The sequence below is a fragment of the Elephas maximus genome, chromosome 25, assembly GCF_024166365.1.
Source record: "Elephas maximus indicus isolate mEleMax1 chromosome 25, mEleMax1 primary haplotype, whole genome shotgun sequence".
NCBI lineage: Eukaryota > Metazoa > Chordata > Mammalia > Proboscidea > Elephantidae > Elephas > Elephas maximus.
In genome coordinates, this window is record NC_064843.1 from 28,412,285 (window position 1) to 28,428,183 (window position 15,899).

The 15,899-nt window shown below is 46.0% G+C and overlaps 1 protein-coding gene across 2 annotated transcripts in view; it reads right to left on the minus strand.

Moving 5' to 3' along the window:
- TOP1 (DNA topoisomerase I) overlaps window positions 1–1,517 on the minus strand; it is a 90,811-nt gene extending 89,294 nt beyond the window's left edge. Inside the window, exons 1-2 of one of the 2 annotated variants that reach the window (XM_049870135.1) lie at window positions 1,209–1,516; window positions 858–882 (exon numbers count right to left, since the gene is read on the minus strand). In XM_049870135.1, coding sequence (XP_049726092.1) covers window positions 858–882; window positions 1,209–1,241 — 58 coding nt within the window. In that variant the 5' untranslated portion in view covers window positions 1,242–1,516. Of the gene's footprint in view, window positions 1–857; window positions 883–1,208 lie in introns of both variants that reach the window. The other variant, XM_049870136.1, reaches the window with a different exon arrangement.
- Between the last annotated feature and the right edge of the window lie 14,382 nt (window positions 1,518–15,899).

A 15,899-nucleotide genomic window follows, 5' to 3' on the forward strand; every position in this document is an offset into this window, starting at 1 on the left:
ACTACATTTCTAGGAAAAACTGCCTTAGGAACCTCAGTCACAGTGAAAAGTTCCAGACCCGAATGCTCTAATTTTTTCAAAAAATCAACATGCCAGAGTCCAACATTTACACTGGGTGGCCTAGAGAGAACTTGCAAACTTTTTGAAGGGAGCTACTACTACCTTTACAACAAACAAAATCTTGAAATATGAAGAATTCCACAAAGAGCAGCGTTAGTTTCAGCGCCATAATTCCTATCATAAACATCTTACCGAAAAAAAAAAAAAAATCAACAGTTGCGAAGGGAATCTTTCATTCTGGAAACAGAAAGGGAACAAACAAGCCGCAGAAAGGGAACACCAAAATAAAGTTCTAACTGGAAAAAAATAATAATAATTCCATCTCCCACCCTTCCTTCCCTAGTGGGGTCTGTGATTTATAAGGCTTTGCTCTGCAGAAAGCTCTTTCTGGGCAGCCCAAGGAAGGAGCCGAGGGAGGGAGAGAAAGAGACACAGGCACAGAAAGGAGAGGAGAGAGAAAAAGAAAATGGCGCAGAGACTAAGTCCCGACCGTCGACAAGGCGACTTTCCCGGGAGGAATCCGGGCCCGGAGAAGCTCCCCGACGCCGGGCGACGGGCGATACGGGGTCTCCGTTACCCCCTCTTCGGAGGCCCGCGATCTGGGGGGGCTTGGGTCCCTGGAAAGGGGGTCCAGAGGCGGCCCGATGGGAACAATGGGGCCGGTGAGCTCGGAGCCGGGACTTAGTCTCTGGGACGCCATGTCTGTCCTCTGCCCGGCTCGGGCCGGGCGCGGGGTAGCCGGCCGGCAGCTGGGGGCCCAGGGTCGGGGCAGGGTCGAGGGGCTGGGGCACACTCACCATTCAATCGGAAATCCGCTTCGATCTGGAGAAAGAAAAGGAGGAAATATGAAACGACAGGCAAGTTGATCCCCCCACTCCGGGCGGCGAACGCGCGCGGCCGGGGGCTTAGCCCCCCGTGCCGCCCGGGACGATGGGGCCCCGGGAACGGCCTACGAGGGCAGCCATCCCCCCTGAACTGTAACTTCACGGCTTCCACCCGCGGCCTAGCCAGCCAATCTCCCCCGGCAGGCGGCCCCTCGCCGGGGACTCCGGCCTGTCAAAGCGGCCGAGCCGTGTCGGGGCCTGTGCCGGGGGTCGCGGGAGGGCCAGGCGGCGTCTGGGGGCCGCGAGGCTCGGGCCGGGCCGTACCTGGGAATCGTTGTGGAGATGGTCCCCACTCATGTCGGCCGGAGCGGCGAGCGCGGCAGGCGGCGAGGGGTGCGGAGGAGACGCAGGCGGTCAGGACCGGCTGTGCTGACAGACGGGGGGCTCGCGGAAGCTCCCGGAGGCTCCCAGAGGCGCGGATAAGCAGCGACAGCGGCGGGCCTGAGACTCCCGGAACCGCTGAGGCGGCGACAGCGGCAACGAAGCTGACTGACTGCCGGGCAGGCGGCGAGAGCAGACCCCAGCAGTTGTGTAACAGTCTAAGTTCGCATTTCGGCTCACTGCGCCTGCGCGGCCGCTTTTAAACGGGACGTCCGCGACGTCAGGGACTCGCGGAAAGAGGCCGAGGGTTGTAGGGCCCGCCCCTCGCGATTCGAAAGGCGGACCCGGCTCGGAATCGCAAGCCACGCCTCTAGTCCTCGCGCGGCGCTGTGATTTGCATATGGAGCCGGCTCCTCCCATGGCCGCCCACCCAGCGCTATCTTCCTTTCCTCACCCGGCGCCTTTTCTCGGAACCCCGGATCCCCCCACCCCACCCGTTAGGCAGTGCGCAGGCGCCGCGGGGGCTCCGCCTCCGGACCCGGGCTGGCGCAGCGGCCACGTGGTGGGCCTTTAAAGGCCGCGGCGGGACCCGGCCAGGCCGAGCTGGTAGCCCGCTCCGGCGTTTCTTTGGAGCCTGGGAAGCGCGGAGCTGCGAATCCTTTGGCGGTGCGTGATCCAGAGCTCGCACCGGCGCCAGCTTGCTCGATAACCTAATCCTGAGGCGTCTGGCGGGAGGACCTCCTTAGCCTTTGTCCAAGGTTTCCAACTTGTGGATTATTTCACGCCCACTTTTTTTTTTTTTTATAACTTTTATTAAGCTTCAAGTGAACGTTTACAAATCCAATCAGTCTGTCACATATAAGTTTACATACATCTCACTCCCTACTCCCACTTGCTCTCCCCCTCTTGAGTCAGCCCTTTCAGTCTCTCCTTTCTTGACAATTTTGCCAGCTTCCCTCTCTCTCTATCCTCCCATCCCCCCTCCAGACAAGAGTTGCCAACACAATCTCAAGTGTCCACCTGATATAATTAGCTTACTCTTCATCAGCGTCTCTCTCCCACCCGCTGACCAGTCCCTTTCATGTCTGATGAGTTGTCTTCGGGGATGGTTCCTGTCCTGTGCCAACAGAAGGTCTGGGGAGCATGGCCGCCGGGATTCCCTTTTTATGAGAATTTGGGGTCTGCATCCCACTGATCTCCTGCTCCCTCAGGGGTCCTCTGCTGTGCTCCCTGTCAGGGCAGTCATCGATTGTGGCCGGGCACCAACTAGTTCTTCTGGTCTCAGGATGATGTAGGTCTCTGGTTCATGTGGCCCTTTCTGTCTCTTGGGCTCTTAGTTGTTGTGTGGCCTTGGTGTTCTTCATTTTCCTTTGCTCCAGGTGGGTTGAGACCAATTGATGCATCTTAGATGGCCGCTTGTTAGCATTTAAGACCCCAGACGCCACATTTCAAAGTGGGATGCAGAATGATTTCATAATAGAATTATTTTGCCAATTGACTTAGAAGTCCCCGCAAACCATGTTCCCCAGACCCTTGCGCTTGCTCCGCTGACCTTTGAAGCATTCATTTTATCCCGGAAACTTCTTTGCTTTTGGTCCAGTCCAATTGAGCTGACCTTCCATGTATTGAGTGTTGTCTTTCCCTTCACCTAAAGCAGTTCTTATCTACTGATTAATCAATAAAAAACCCTCTCCCACCCTCCCTCCCTCCCCCCCTCGTAACCACAAAAGTATGTGTTCTTCTCAGGTTTACTATTTCTCAAGATTTTATAATAGTGGTCTTATACAATATTTGTCCTTTTGCCTCTGACTAATTTCGCTCAGCATAATGCCTTCCAGGTTCCTCCATGTTATGAAATGTTTCACAGATTCGTCACTGTTCTTTATCGATGCATAGTATTCCATTGTGTGAATATACCACAATTTATTTACCCATTCATCCGTTGATGGACACCTTGGTTGCTTCCAACTTTTTGCTATTGTAAATCACGCCCACTTTTTAAAAAATTATTTTAATTTGTCGGTCAGCCAAGAGTCTGGTTTAGCCTCAGTTTTCAGCCGAGCACATGTACCCTGAGACACAAGGGGCCTATTTTCATTCCTCCCATCTTACAAATACTGAGCATCTATGAGTCAGGAAACGTGCTAAGGTAGAGGGTGGCGCAAGGGGCCAAAGGGGCAGGACCTGGAGCTAAACAGGTCCTGGCTCTGACCACCGCTGAATCCGCAGTAAGCTGTTAGGATCGTGAGTAGGGTAAAGGACTAATGTCTGTGGAGCATGTACCGCATACCCTGCGCTGAATTCTCAGAATAGCTCCGTGAGGTCGCCTGTTTACAAAAGTCAAACTGTCTCAAAGATAAGTGGCCTCCACAACCACCTACCTGACGTCTGCGCTGGGATACCTCACGAGCTGTTCATCCGTTTCCACTCAGCTGGAAAAGCCCCACCCTAGGCATCTTCCTCTCCCTCGTTCTCATTAGTCCAGAGACTCTTCAGTCCATCTCCTTTTTCCCTCTTGCCTGCACACATGCTGTCCCGGTTTACGTTATCTCTTGCTTGGATTATGACAATATGCTCTTAACAGGGCTCCCAGCCTCCCTTCTGGCTCTGCTCTCTAGCAAACTGTTCTCTAATAGAAGCCAAAGTGAGCTTTTCAGCACACGAATCTAATCATGATTTCCTTCCCACACTTCCCATCTCTATTTTTTTAGTAATTCATTTTATTTTTTTTGTTGAGCATGTACACAGCAGAACATATACTAATTCAACAATTTCTACATGTACAATTCAGTGACATTGATTATATTCTTTGAGTTGTGTAAACATCCTCACCCTCCTTTTCTGAGATGTTCCTCCCCCACTAACATAAACTCACTGTCTCCTAAGTTTCTGATCTAATCTTTTGTGTTACTGTTGTTAATTTGATCCCACATAGATAGATCTTAGAAGAGCACAATGCTCAAGGCAGACATCCTTTACTAGTTAAATTAAACTATATTTTGGTTTTAAGAAGACTTCAGGGGATGTTTTTGGCTTAAGGTTTAAAGATTATTTTAGGGCAGTAGTTTCAAGGTTCAGCCAGCCTCCAAGGCTCCAGAAAGTCTGGAGTCCATGAGAATTTGAGATTCTGTTCTATATTTTCCCCCTTCTGATCAGGATTCTTCTAGAGAATCTTTGATCAAAATGTTCAGTAGTGGTAGCCAGACACCATCTAGCTCTGGTCTCATGGTAAGGGAGGCAGTTCTTCATGGAGGTACTTCCCATCACCCTTAAAGTTCAAAGGTTCTGCTGTTGTTAGGTATCCTCAAGTTTGTTCCAACTTATAGCGACACTTTGCACAACAGAACGAAACACTGCCTGGTTCCGCACCGTCCTTACACTTGTAGTTATGCTTGAGCCCATTGTTGCAGTCACTATGTCAATCCATCTCGTTGAGGGTCTTCCTCTTTTTCACTGATCCTCTATTTTACCAAGCATGACATCTTTTTCCAGGGACTGATCCCTCCTCATAATATGTCCAAAGTACATAAGACATAGTTTTGCCATCCTTGCTTCTAAGAAGCATTCTGGATGCACTTCTTCCAAGACAGACTTTGTCATTCTTTTGGCAGTCCATGGTATATTCGATATTCTTCACCAATACCACGATTCAAAGGCATCAATTCTTCTTTGGTCTTCCTTATTCATCGTCTGGCTTTCGCATGCATATGAGACGATCGAAAACATAGTGGCTTGGGTCAGGCACACCTTATTCCTCAAGGTGACATCTTTGCTTTCCAACACTTTAAAGAGGTCTTTTGCAGCCTATTTGCCCAGTGCAATCCGTCTTTTGATTTCTTGACTGCTGCTTCCATGCGTGTTGATTGTGGATCCAAGTAAAATGAAATCCTTGACAACCTCAGTATTTTCTCCATTTATCATGATGTTGCTTATTTGTCCAGTTGTGAGGATTTTTGTTTTCTTTTTGTTGAGATGTAATCCACAGTGAAGGCTGTGGCCTTTAATCTTCATCAGTAAGTGCTTCAAGTCTTCTTCACTTTCAGCAAGCAAGGTTGTGTCATCTGCATAACACAGGTTGTTAATGAGTCTTTCTCCAATCCTGATGTCCCATTCTTCTTCATATAGTCCAGCTTCTTGGATTCTTTGTTCAGCATACAGACTGAATAGGTATCGTGAAATGATACAGCCCTTACTCACACCTTTCCTGACTTTAAACTATGCAGTATCCCCTTGTTCTGTTCCAGTGGCTACTCTTGATCGATGTACAGATTCCTCATGAGCACAATTAAGTGTTCCAGAATTCCCATTCTCCTCAATGTTATCCATAATTTGTTATGATCCACACAGTTGAATGTCTTTGCATAGTCAATAAAACACAGATAAACATCTTTCTGGTAGTCTCTGCTTTCAGCCAGGATCCATCTGACATCAGCAATGATATCCCTGGTTCCATGTCCTCTTCTAATACAGCTTGAATTTCTGGTCAATCCATCTCGATGAGGGCCTACCTCTTTTTCGCTGACCCTCTGCTTTACCAAGCGTGATGTCCTTTTCCAGGGACTGGTCCCACAAAGGTCATACATGAATGAAGTAGGTTAAAGGCCCTGTGTAACCTGCTTAATTCATGTATGACCTTTGTGGGTTTTGCCATATCCATTACAGTAAATAAGGAAGACCAAAGAAGAATTGATGCATTTGAATTGTGGTGTTGGAGAAGAATATTGAGCATACCATGGACTGCCAGAAGAACTGTTTTGAAAGAAGTACAGCTAGAATGCTCCTTAGGAGCATGGATGACGAGACTTCATCTTACGTCCTTTGAACATGTTATGAGGAGGGACCAGTCCCTGGAAAAGGACATCACAGTTGGTAAAGTAGAGGGTCAGCAAAAAAGAGATAGACCCTCATTGAACTGGATTGACACAGTGGCTGCAACAACGGGCTTAAACAGAGCAAGAATCGATGACTGTGGCATAGGACCAGGCATTGTTTCATTCTGTTGTACATAGGGTTGCTCTGAGTTGGAACTGACTTGACAGCACCTAACAACGACAACATTACTACTTCCACTACTATTACTTGACATTTTAATTGACCCCTTTTTAAATTTAACTTCATTCTAAGTAATAACATCTATGAAAAAAATTTGTATGAAATAATAACATTAATAAAATCTATTAAAAACATGAAAAAATATTCATCCAACGACTATAAAATCACCTCTATCACATTTAGTGGTAAATGCTTTGGGGTTAAGACTTGTGAATACTTCAAAGCTCAACCTAAATGTCACTTTTTCGAAGAAGCCTTCCCTGGCTTCTTTGAGACCCCTGACCTCTGCTCCCATACCCAGGTCAAGTGTTCAAATTTTTATTAAGTTACTAATGGGGTAATTAGTGGTTTAGTATCTACTTCCCCTGTAAAATGTAAGGTCTGTGGAGGCTGGGACCTTGACCATCTTGTTCAACACTTGATCCCCAGCACCCAGCAACAGGTCATCCTACAGAAGAGGTGGACAATCAATAAGTGAGTGGAAGCAGGATAATGCAGTGGTTAGGAGCATACACCTGATAGTCAAACCAACCTAAGTTGGTTATTGCCTGTGTGACCACCAGCAAGTTGCTTAACTTCTCTGAGCCTCCGTTTCCTTATCTGTACAATAATGATAATAGTGGGTATCTAATATTCCAAACTCGTTTCCATCAAGTGGATTCCAACTCATGGTGACGCCCTGTGTTTAAGTGTAGAACTGCTTCATATGGTTTTCTTGACTGTAATATTTACGGAAGCAGATCACTAGGTCTTTCTTCTGAGGTGCTACCGGGTAGGCTCAAACTGGCAACATTTAGGTTAGTAGTTGAGCACAAACCATTTGTGCCACCCAGGACTCCTGGGTATCTAATAGATTATCAAAACAAACAGACCAAAAGTTGCTGAGAATACATGGCTGGCAAATAATGAGTCTTGGATTCAAACCCAGATCTGCCTGACTCCAAAGTTATGCTCTTTCTCTGAAGCAAGCTGCCAGAGCCAGTTTATCCTTGCCCTTGGTCTTTCTCCTCATAGTGTTTCCATCTTGGAATCAAGCCTAGGCCACCAAATGGGACATCTGGCCCCCACCTGCTTGCTGCAGTTAAATTAAGATGATTTGATGACTGCTTTCAGGAATAACAGTGCCTGCTACAGCTACATCTCTCCTGCTCCCTTTCTTTCCAGTTCCAAGGGAGAATCTGCATTTGCTTTCCAAGTTTCTGAAAGGGAAACCCCAGCTTAATATGGAAACAGAGCACAGATTCCAGAATAGCATACCAAAGGTGGGCCCGGTGCATAAACACGCAGGTAACCAGGAAGTCTTGTCGTCGGTGCACAAACTTGCAGGTAACCAGGAAGTCTTGTCATCGGCTGAGCTTCTCTGCCAGCATGTGTAGTTAACAGTGCTCAGAGGTCTCCAGGGCAAAAACAAAAGATTTTTGTTCACTGACTTACCCAAGCCCACATGGCCACTTTCCCTCCTAACACTTCAAACCACCATCCCCACAATATGGTCCATCTAGCCCTAGTACTTGAAAAGATTATAGGTGATGTGTGAAAACATTTTAATTTAATAGTTATGTATATATTTCAATGCACACGAGAAAAGAAAATTAACCACCATGCCAAATCAATGATTTTAAGGATATAACTGTTTAGGATAAGGAAAAAAAAAAGTTGATCGATGGGTTTAAATAAAAAATATCAAGGAATGGCACAGATGGGACAAATAAGACCCAGGAAGGTCACAGGCAACACTTTGGAAACACTGATCTAAATCGAAACTCTTGAACCAAGCAATTAAGAAAAGGAAGGTGCGAATGGTTGCACAACTTGAATAACATAATCAGTGTTCCTAAATTGTACATGTAGAAACTTTTGAATTGGTGTTATGTTTTGCTGTGTGTATTCTCAACAACAACAAAATAAATAAAATTCAGGGAAAAAAAAAAAAAGACTCAAGGACCATCCCAGCCCCCATAAAAGCTGATAAGCAGGCCTGTTCCGCAAAGTATGCACTGTGAAATGTGGACTGTTTATAGATTTTCCACTGAAAGAAGAGTTCCATGCACAAATACACACATTGTTATGATTGAACTTAAACAGGTCTCTTTTCCACAGTACTTCTCAGAGTTTTCACTCTAATACATTTGTGAATCTTAAAAGGAAAGGATGTGGTGTACAACATATCCAAAACATATTTAAGCATAAGCCAAAAAACCAAACTCATTACCATCTAGTTGATTCCAACTCATAGCGACACTTTAGGACAGAGTAGAACTGACCTATAGGGTTTCCAAGACTATAAATCTTTACAAAGCAGGCTGCCACAGCTTTCTCTCACGGAATGGCTGGTGGATTTGAATTGCCAACCTCTTGGTTAGCAGCTGAAGCTGAAATATTTAAGCATTAAAAAAGCAAAACAAAACAATAAAACTATTGTGATTGAGTTGATTCTGACTCATAACAACCCTGTAGGACAGAGTAGAACTGCTCTGTAGGGTTTCCAAGGCTGTAATCTTTACAGAAGCACACTGTCACATCTTTCTCCCTTCTGTGGGAGTGGCTGGTGGTTTCGAACCACCGACCTTTGGTTAGTAACTGAGCACTTAACCACTGCACCACCAGCGCTAAACAAAAAAACCCAAACCCATTGCCATCGAATTGATTCAGACTCATAGTGGCTCCATAAGACAGAGTAGAAAACCTCCCCGTAGGGTTTCCAAGGCTGTAATCTTTATGAGAGCAGACTGCCACATCTTTCTCCCATGGAGCGGCTGGTAGGTTCAAACTACTGACCTTTCAGTTAGCAGTTGAGTGCTTAACAGCTGTGCCACCAGGACTCCTCCACCAGGGCTAGAAAACCTTTTTTTTCCAGACTGCCTCTTGAGACTTGTACTCTTGGGAATGACTGTACCTTGGGATACCCTGAGCTAGGTGGTCACCTAAGATTCAGCCCTCACTCATTTGCTTCTCGGGCTTGTTCTCATCTACCTGGCCCAACTCTTGGCTCCCAGTACTTAACACTTATAAAAAAAAAAACAAAAAAAAAAAACACTTATAGGGCTGTCCAAACAACACCTGTTTTTCAGGGACTTGTTCTGCACAGATTCCCTGGATGATGCAAATGGTTCACATGTTTGGTTGCTAACCAAAAGGCTGGTGGTTCGAGTCTATTTAGAAGTACCTCAGAAGAAAGGCCTGGTGTTCTACTTCTGAAAAATCAGGCATTGAAAACCCTATGAGGCACAGTTTTTCTCTGACAAACATGGGTTGCCATGAGTTGGAATCAACTCAATGACAACTGGTAAACTGGTCCTGCACATTTTCCCCAGACCACATGGGTGTGGAGGCATAAATGTACCACAGGTTCCTGTCCCTCAAGCTAAAATCATCTGGACCAGTTGTTTTGACCCAAGCTGTGCCACACAGGTTAAATTCCTTGAGACTTTGGAATTGGGAAGGAGAAAGTGATTTGGTCTCTCTCTTTGTGGATGAATCTGTAGTATATAAATCAGGAAGCTGTTTCTAGAGGACCAGAGAAGTAGAGAAAATTCATATGGATAGATAGATAGACAGATAGGTAGGTAGAAAGATTATAAAGATATGCAGGAAGAAGAAGAGGTAAAAGATAGAAGACCTAGATAGAATTAAGGGTGCTGGTTCCTACTCTCTCCTGAGGTCCAATTGCATTCCTATTCTGGTAGCTTTTAAATAAATTCCTCCTGTTACTTAATCGAGCTCTGATGTTCCACTTAAGACCAATGGCTCTAACCAATACTTATCTACACTTACCTCCTGAGCACTTTTCAGGTCTCTGTTATTGCTTTGGCCCCCACATTGTGTTCCTCATGTCATGGCCCCAGAATTCCCCTCCTTGCATTTGACCTTGTCTGCCTATACTTTCTCAACTTGGCCAATCCTTTGAATGTGGCATCTTCTGATAGTTCTCCCTGCTTGCAGTGCCTTGCCTAAGGACCTGCTGCCCTTTTGGGATTTGAACACCTTCAGGAAAGAACCTTCTTGATGCTTTAGAAGGGAGACTCAGGCTGGCAATCCTGGTAACAACCAGAAACACCCTTTGTCAGCTGGACATGCAACAGCTCAGCAAAGTTCAAATGTTGTGAAATAAAAAGAAGACAACCATCAAAAAAAACTGGCAATCCTTGACTCATGGAGTGAAAGGTGGTCAGGCAACAAGTACGTAGGAGCCTGGGCATGTGGCTCAGGGGGGTCTTGTACCTCCTTTGTGTTCTTGCCAGAAGCTATCTTTTCTATAATGAGGACATTATTCATTGAACCACTATTCCCTGAGCACAGCTATGAGGTAGACAGGTACTATGGTAAGCCCTGGGATACTGATATTAATAAAACCTAATCCCCATTTTGGAGGAGTTCCTGGTCTGATAAGGAGACAGACATGTTCTCCAACTGTTACCATAAGGTACAGGAATGATAGTGAAAAGGTGGCCAACCATGAGTTGCTATGGGAATACTGGGGTGGGGGAGGCACATCCAACTCAGCAGTAGTGGCAGCAGGGGCAATATCAGGAAAGGCTTCCAGCTAGATGCTATTCTTGAAGGATGAAGCAGGGCTGGCCAGTGAGAAAGAAGAGGAGACACTCCAGGAGGAGGAGCAATACATGCAAAGGCAGAGAATCAGGGGTGTGCGTGGCTTTGATCAGGATGCACCAGAAGGTGAACATGTAGGTGTCACAGAATGTGAGGCTGGGCAGGTGCCAGAGGCCCTCCCAAAGACAGTGGGAGCTACTGCAGGGTGAGCTACCAGAGTGATTTGCGCAGGTGCAAGAACAAGCACAGGCAGCAGAGTAGGGACAGTTTAACAGAGCTGACACTGGAGACAGGAAAGTCAGTTGGGAGGCCCATAGAGCCTTGTGAGTGTTTCAGAAGCACCGTTTACCATGGCAGGTCATTTGGAATGATTTGAAGATGAAGACTGTGAAAGAGACAGCAGGATTTGGGCCAGGGTCTGGGATACAGGCCAAAGTGAGGTTGTGACAGCAGCTCTGTCTGAATCACCCTCTCACAGCGTGGGCCGCTGGGAGATCCTGCTGCTGCTTAGGCCCAGCTGCCTTGAGCTAGAGAACCAGCAGGTGGGGAGAAGCAGAGAGATGGAAACCAGGGCTTCAGGAAACACTGGAACATTCGAGGAGTGAGAGAAACTCCAAGCTGCCTCAGTATGATTCCCCAAGAAAATAGAAGTGGCAGTCTCACTCAACAACTAGCAGGTAACAACAGCTTAGCTTTTGAAAAGCTCTATCTTCCCATTACCTCCAACTAGCTTTCAAGTCCTCAATTCCATCCGCTCTACCTCCCCGGAGCCTGGTTCCCTTGAATATCTTCTTTCCTTCCTTTATGAGCAACTACTCCTTTTCTGTTTGCTGTCACTTCCCATGTCTTCCCTTGACCCTGTTAAAGATAATAGGTAGCTGCCATCAAGTTGACTCTGACTAATGGTGACCTTATATACAACAGAACAAAATGTTGCTCGGTCCTGCATTATCCTCATGATCGCCAGCATGTTCGAGTCCATCCTCGTGGCTAGTGTGCCAGTCCATCTTACCAAAGACCTCCCTCACCCTTGCTGGATCTCTACTTCAGCAAATATGATGTCCTCCTTCAGCTAGTGATCCTCCTGATGTCCTCCTTCAGCTAGTGATCCTCCTGCTGTCCTCCTTCAGCTAGTGATCCCTCCTGATAATGTGTCCAAAGCAAGTGAGCTGCACAGTGTTCTGTTGTGATCCATAAGATTTTCATTGGCTAATTTTCAGAAGTAGATCTCTAGGACTTTCTTCCTAGTCTGTCTTAGCCTGGAAGCTCCATTAAAACTTGTCCACCACGGGTTACTCTGCTGGTATTTGAAATACTGGTTGCGTAGCCTCCAGCATCATAGCAACATACAAGCCAACACAGTATGACGAACTGACAGGGTGGTGGGTTAAAGATAATAGCTCACGTTATTTGATCACTTACCATATGCTCTGCCCTGTGCTAAGTGTTTCACATACATTATCTTATTTAATCTTTGTGATCACCACATGAAGCAGGTAGTACTAGTTCCACATTTTACAGACAAGGAAATAGAGGCTTAGGAAGATTAAGTTAACTTTCCTAAAGTCACTGGTAGAACACTGATTTGAACCCAAGCAGTCTGACTATGGGGGCCAGTCTCTTAACCCCAATACTGCCTCCCAAGTTGCCCTCAGGTCACTGTTGCCCTCACCGTCATTTGAAATATTTGGAAAGAACATTCTACCTTTGCTGCCTCTCCTGCTTCATTGCCCATTTCTTAAACATCATTGATCTGGCTTCCATTCTAATCAGGGACTTCCTAGCTTCCAAATGGAGTATCCTCATAACCTTCCACCTTCCTGCAGCACTCAATGATGTAGATGGCCACATTCTTTGGGCCTTTCTATTTGTCTCTAAAACCAAACCAACCCATTGCCATCAAGTCGATTCTGACTCATAGCCACTCTATAGGACAGAGTAGAACTGCCCCATAGGGTTTCCAAGGAGCGGCTGGTGGACTCGAACTGCCAGCCTTCTGATTAGCAGCTGAGCTCTTCATCACTGTGCCACCAGGCCTCCGGAGACCATTAATTCTCCTGGTTTTACTCCTACCTCGCTGAATGTCACATCTCTGCTTCCTCCTCTTCTCCTAGCATAAGTTATACTCTTCCAAAGGTCCTGTCCTCAACCTTCTCTGTATATACTCTCCTCTTCGTAGCTTTTGGACTCTATATTGACTTCTATAAGTAGCCTCTCAGGCAGTTGTCTCTAGCTGCAACTTCTTTTTGGAGCCATAGAAATATTTACCTCTTTGCCTATCACAGAGTTTAACTTTTCCTAGAACCTGCCCCTCCCTTCTTGGTGAATAGCTATACCCCCTCCCAGTAACTCAGCCTCAAAACCTTATAGTCTCTTAGGTCGACCTTTGATCTTGTCCTTCACATCCCATTGGTAGGTACTACGTCTGTGAAGTCTGCCCAAACACCTTCTTCTGTAACTATCTGTCCCTTCTTCCCCATAGTTCTCTTTGAGTCCTGCCTCCTCACTGGCTTCCTTGCAGGAAACACACACACACATACACACACACAAACACACTCACTAGCTATGAGGCAGGTGCCATGCCTGGTACTGGGGATGCAGCCATGAACTAGACAGACAAGGTCCCTGCCCTCAAGGAGTTCAGGCCTGGTGGGTGGGACAGACAAGGGAACAAGTAATTGCCACTTATTGTGATAAGTGCTTTGGGGATACAGTAAGGTGTGTTTATTGTAGGAGCCCTTTGGACAAGCTGCCATCCCAGAATTGAAGAGTCAGGCAAGCTTCCTACCGAAAGTAACATTTAAACTGAGGCCTGAAAGTATTAACAGAAGCTAACCAGGGGAAGGTTAGGAAAGATAGAAAAGGAAAGGGAGGGAGCTGAGCACTAGAGGCTGAGAGAACGATGTGCAAAGACTTAGAAATTGGGAGAGTGTGGTTCATTTGGAGTCCTTGGTTGGCACAAACAGTTAAGCGCTCAGCAACTAACCTAAAGGTTGGTGGTTCAAATCCACGTAGATGTGCCTTAGAAAAAAGGCTTGGTGATCTACTTCCAAAAGGTCGCATCCATTGAAAACCCCAGGGAGCACAGTTCTACTCTGAAACACATGGGGTCACCATGAATTAGAACTGATTCAATGGCAACTGGTGTTTTTTAATGGTTCATTTGGGGAACTATTGGTAATTCATTATGGCTGAGGAGCAGAGTGTGAGGAGGGGTGGTGAGAGATGAGGCTGGAGGGGTATGCAAGGCCCAACTCATGTAGGTTCTCTTGAGTTAAGTTAAGGAGTTTGAAATTTATCCTGCAAGCAATGGGGAGCCACTGAGGAGTTTTAAGCCATGGAGGAACATAATCGATATGCATTTTAGAAAATATTATCCCACAGTATGGAAAATGGATTTGAGACTGTCAAAATGGAAGGCTTGGTAGACCACACAGTTAAGAAGGTTGTTGACATGGTCTAGGCAAAAATGATGGTGATGGTGACCTGGTCAGCAAAAGAGCCATGAGGGTGGAGAGAAGTATTTAAATTGGAAGGATATTTATGACCTCGGGTTGATGTAACAGTGATTTATTATAAATATCAGGGAAAGTGAGAGGAGAAGGATAAAGGATGTGGATGAAGGTACCATTCACAAAGACTGGTTACACTTGGAGAGGACCTGACTTGGGGGAAGAGGATGAGTTCAGCTCCGTACATGCTGAAAGTTAGCCAACAAGAGTTATCTAGTAGGCAGCTGGATACATGAATTTGGAACTTGGGAGAGAGACTGGAATTGTCAGATTGAGGTGGTACCTGAAGTCATTAGGCCAGATGAGGTCATCTGGGAGGGCCTGGAAGGACAGCCTGATTTTAGGGATGGGCCTGAGTGAGAAACTGAATAGATGGTGAGGAAGTAGAGATAGCAAGTTTAGACAAGTTGTTAAAGAAATTTAGCTTTAAACAGGAGGAGAAGTTAATGTAGTAGCTGGAGTAACCTGGGATGAAGAGAGAGTTTTTCTTTGTTTTATGATGAACGAGACACGCTCGTAATTTCAAGTTCAGACCCTTCCCCTTTTATAGTTAGTATTTTTTTAATTGTGTTAAATATATACGTAACAAATTGTTTGCCTTTGCAATGTTCTTTGCTGTACAATCCTGTGACATTAGAAATGCTTATTCTGTTGTCCGACCATTGCCATTATCCATTTCCAAATTTTCCCACCACCTTGGAAAGAAGCTTGGTGCCACTTAAGCACTGAGTCTCCCCATCCCCTCCTTCCCACCTGCCCCTGGCAACCACTAATAAACTTTGGTGTCTATACACATGGCTGTCCTAGATATTTCATATACAGTAAAACCTGTGAAAGCTGGAACCTGTGTAAGGCAGAAACCTGTCAGAGAAGGAAAACTCAACTGAACCCTGTCAAAGGCTGAAAACTCACAAGACCAGGAAAAACAAGGCAGTGCCGTTGAGTTCTGGCTCTCGCAGTTTTCACTATGAGTGGTATCATACAATATCTGTTGTTCAGGTCCATTTGGACCATCCTAACTCCTTTGACAACGTGCTAGCACAACTGAGCTGTTGTACCAGGAATTCTGGGTCAGATAAGGCAGTCCCTTGAGAGAAGACATCCTTCTTTGTCTCTAAGAGGCCACAGGTGGTTCGAAGTTCCCCTCCAGGGTTCTGGACCCTTTCCTCCAGAATTCACTTACCTGAGATTTGATTCAGAGAACTAGTTTTTCAGGATGGCTTATTCAGGCCCCTGAAGATATTCTTCTCCCAAAGGGCACAGTCCAGATCTGCAGGGTCTGTCTCTATCTTTCCAGGACTCAACTGCCCATGACAGGAGAGGGTCCAAGAGAACAGACACCAGCTCCTTCTTCATCCAGCTGGAGAAAGACAGTCAGAGCCTCAGTGGATATATGTTCCTCCTCAGAGTCTGCAATGTGGTTAAGTTTCACTAATATTTCCTGGTGCCTATTTGATATCAGGCCCTAATAGTAGTACTGTGATGAATTAGACACGACCTCCACCCGGAGGAGCCCATA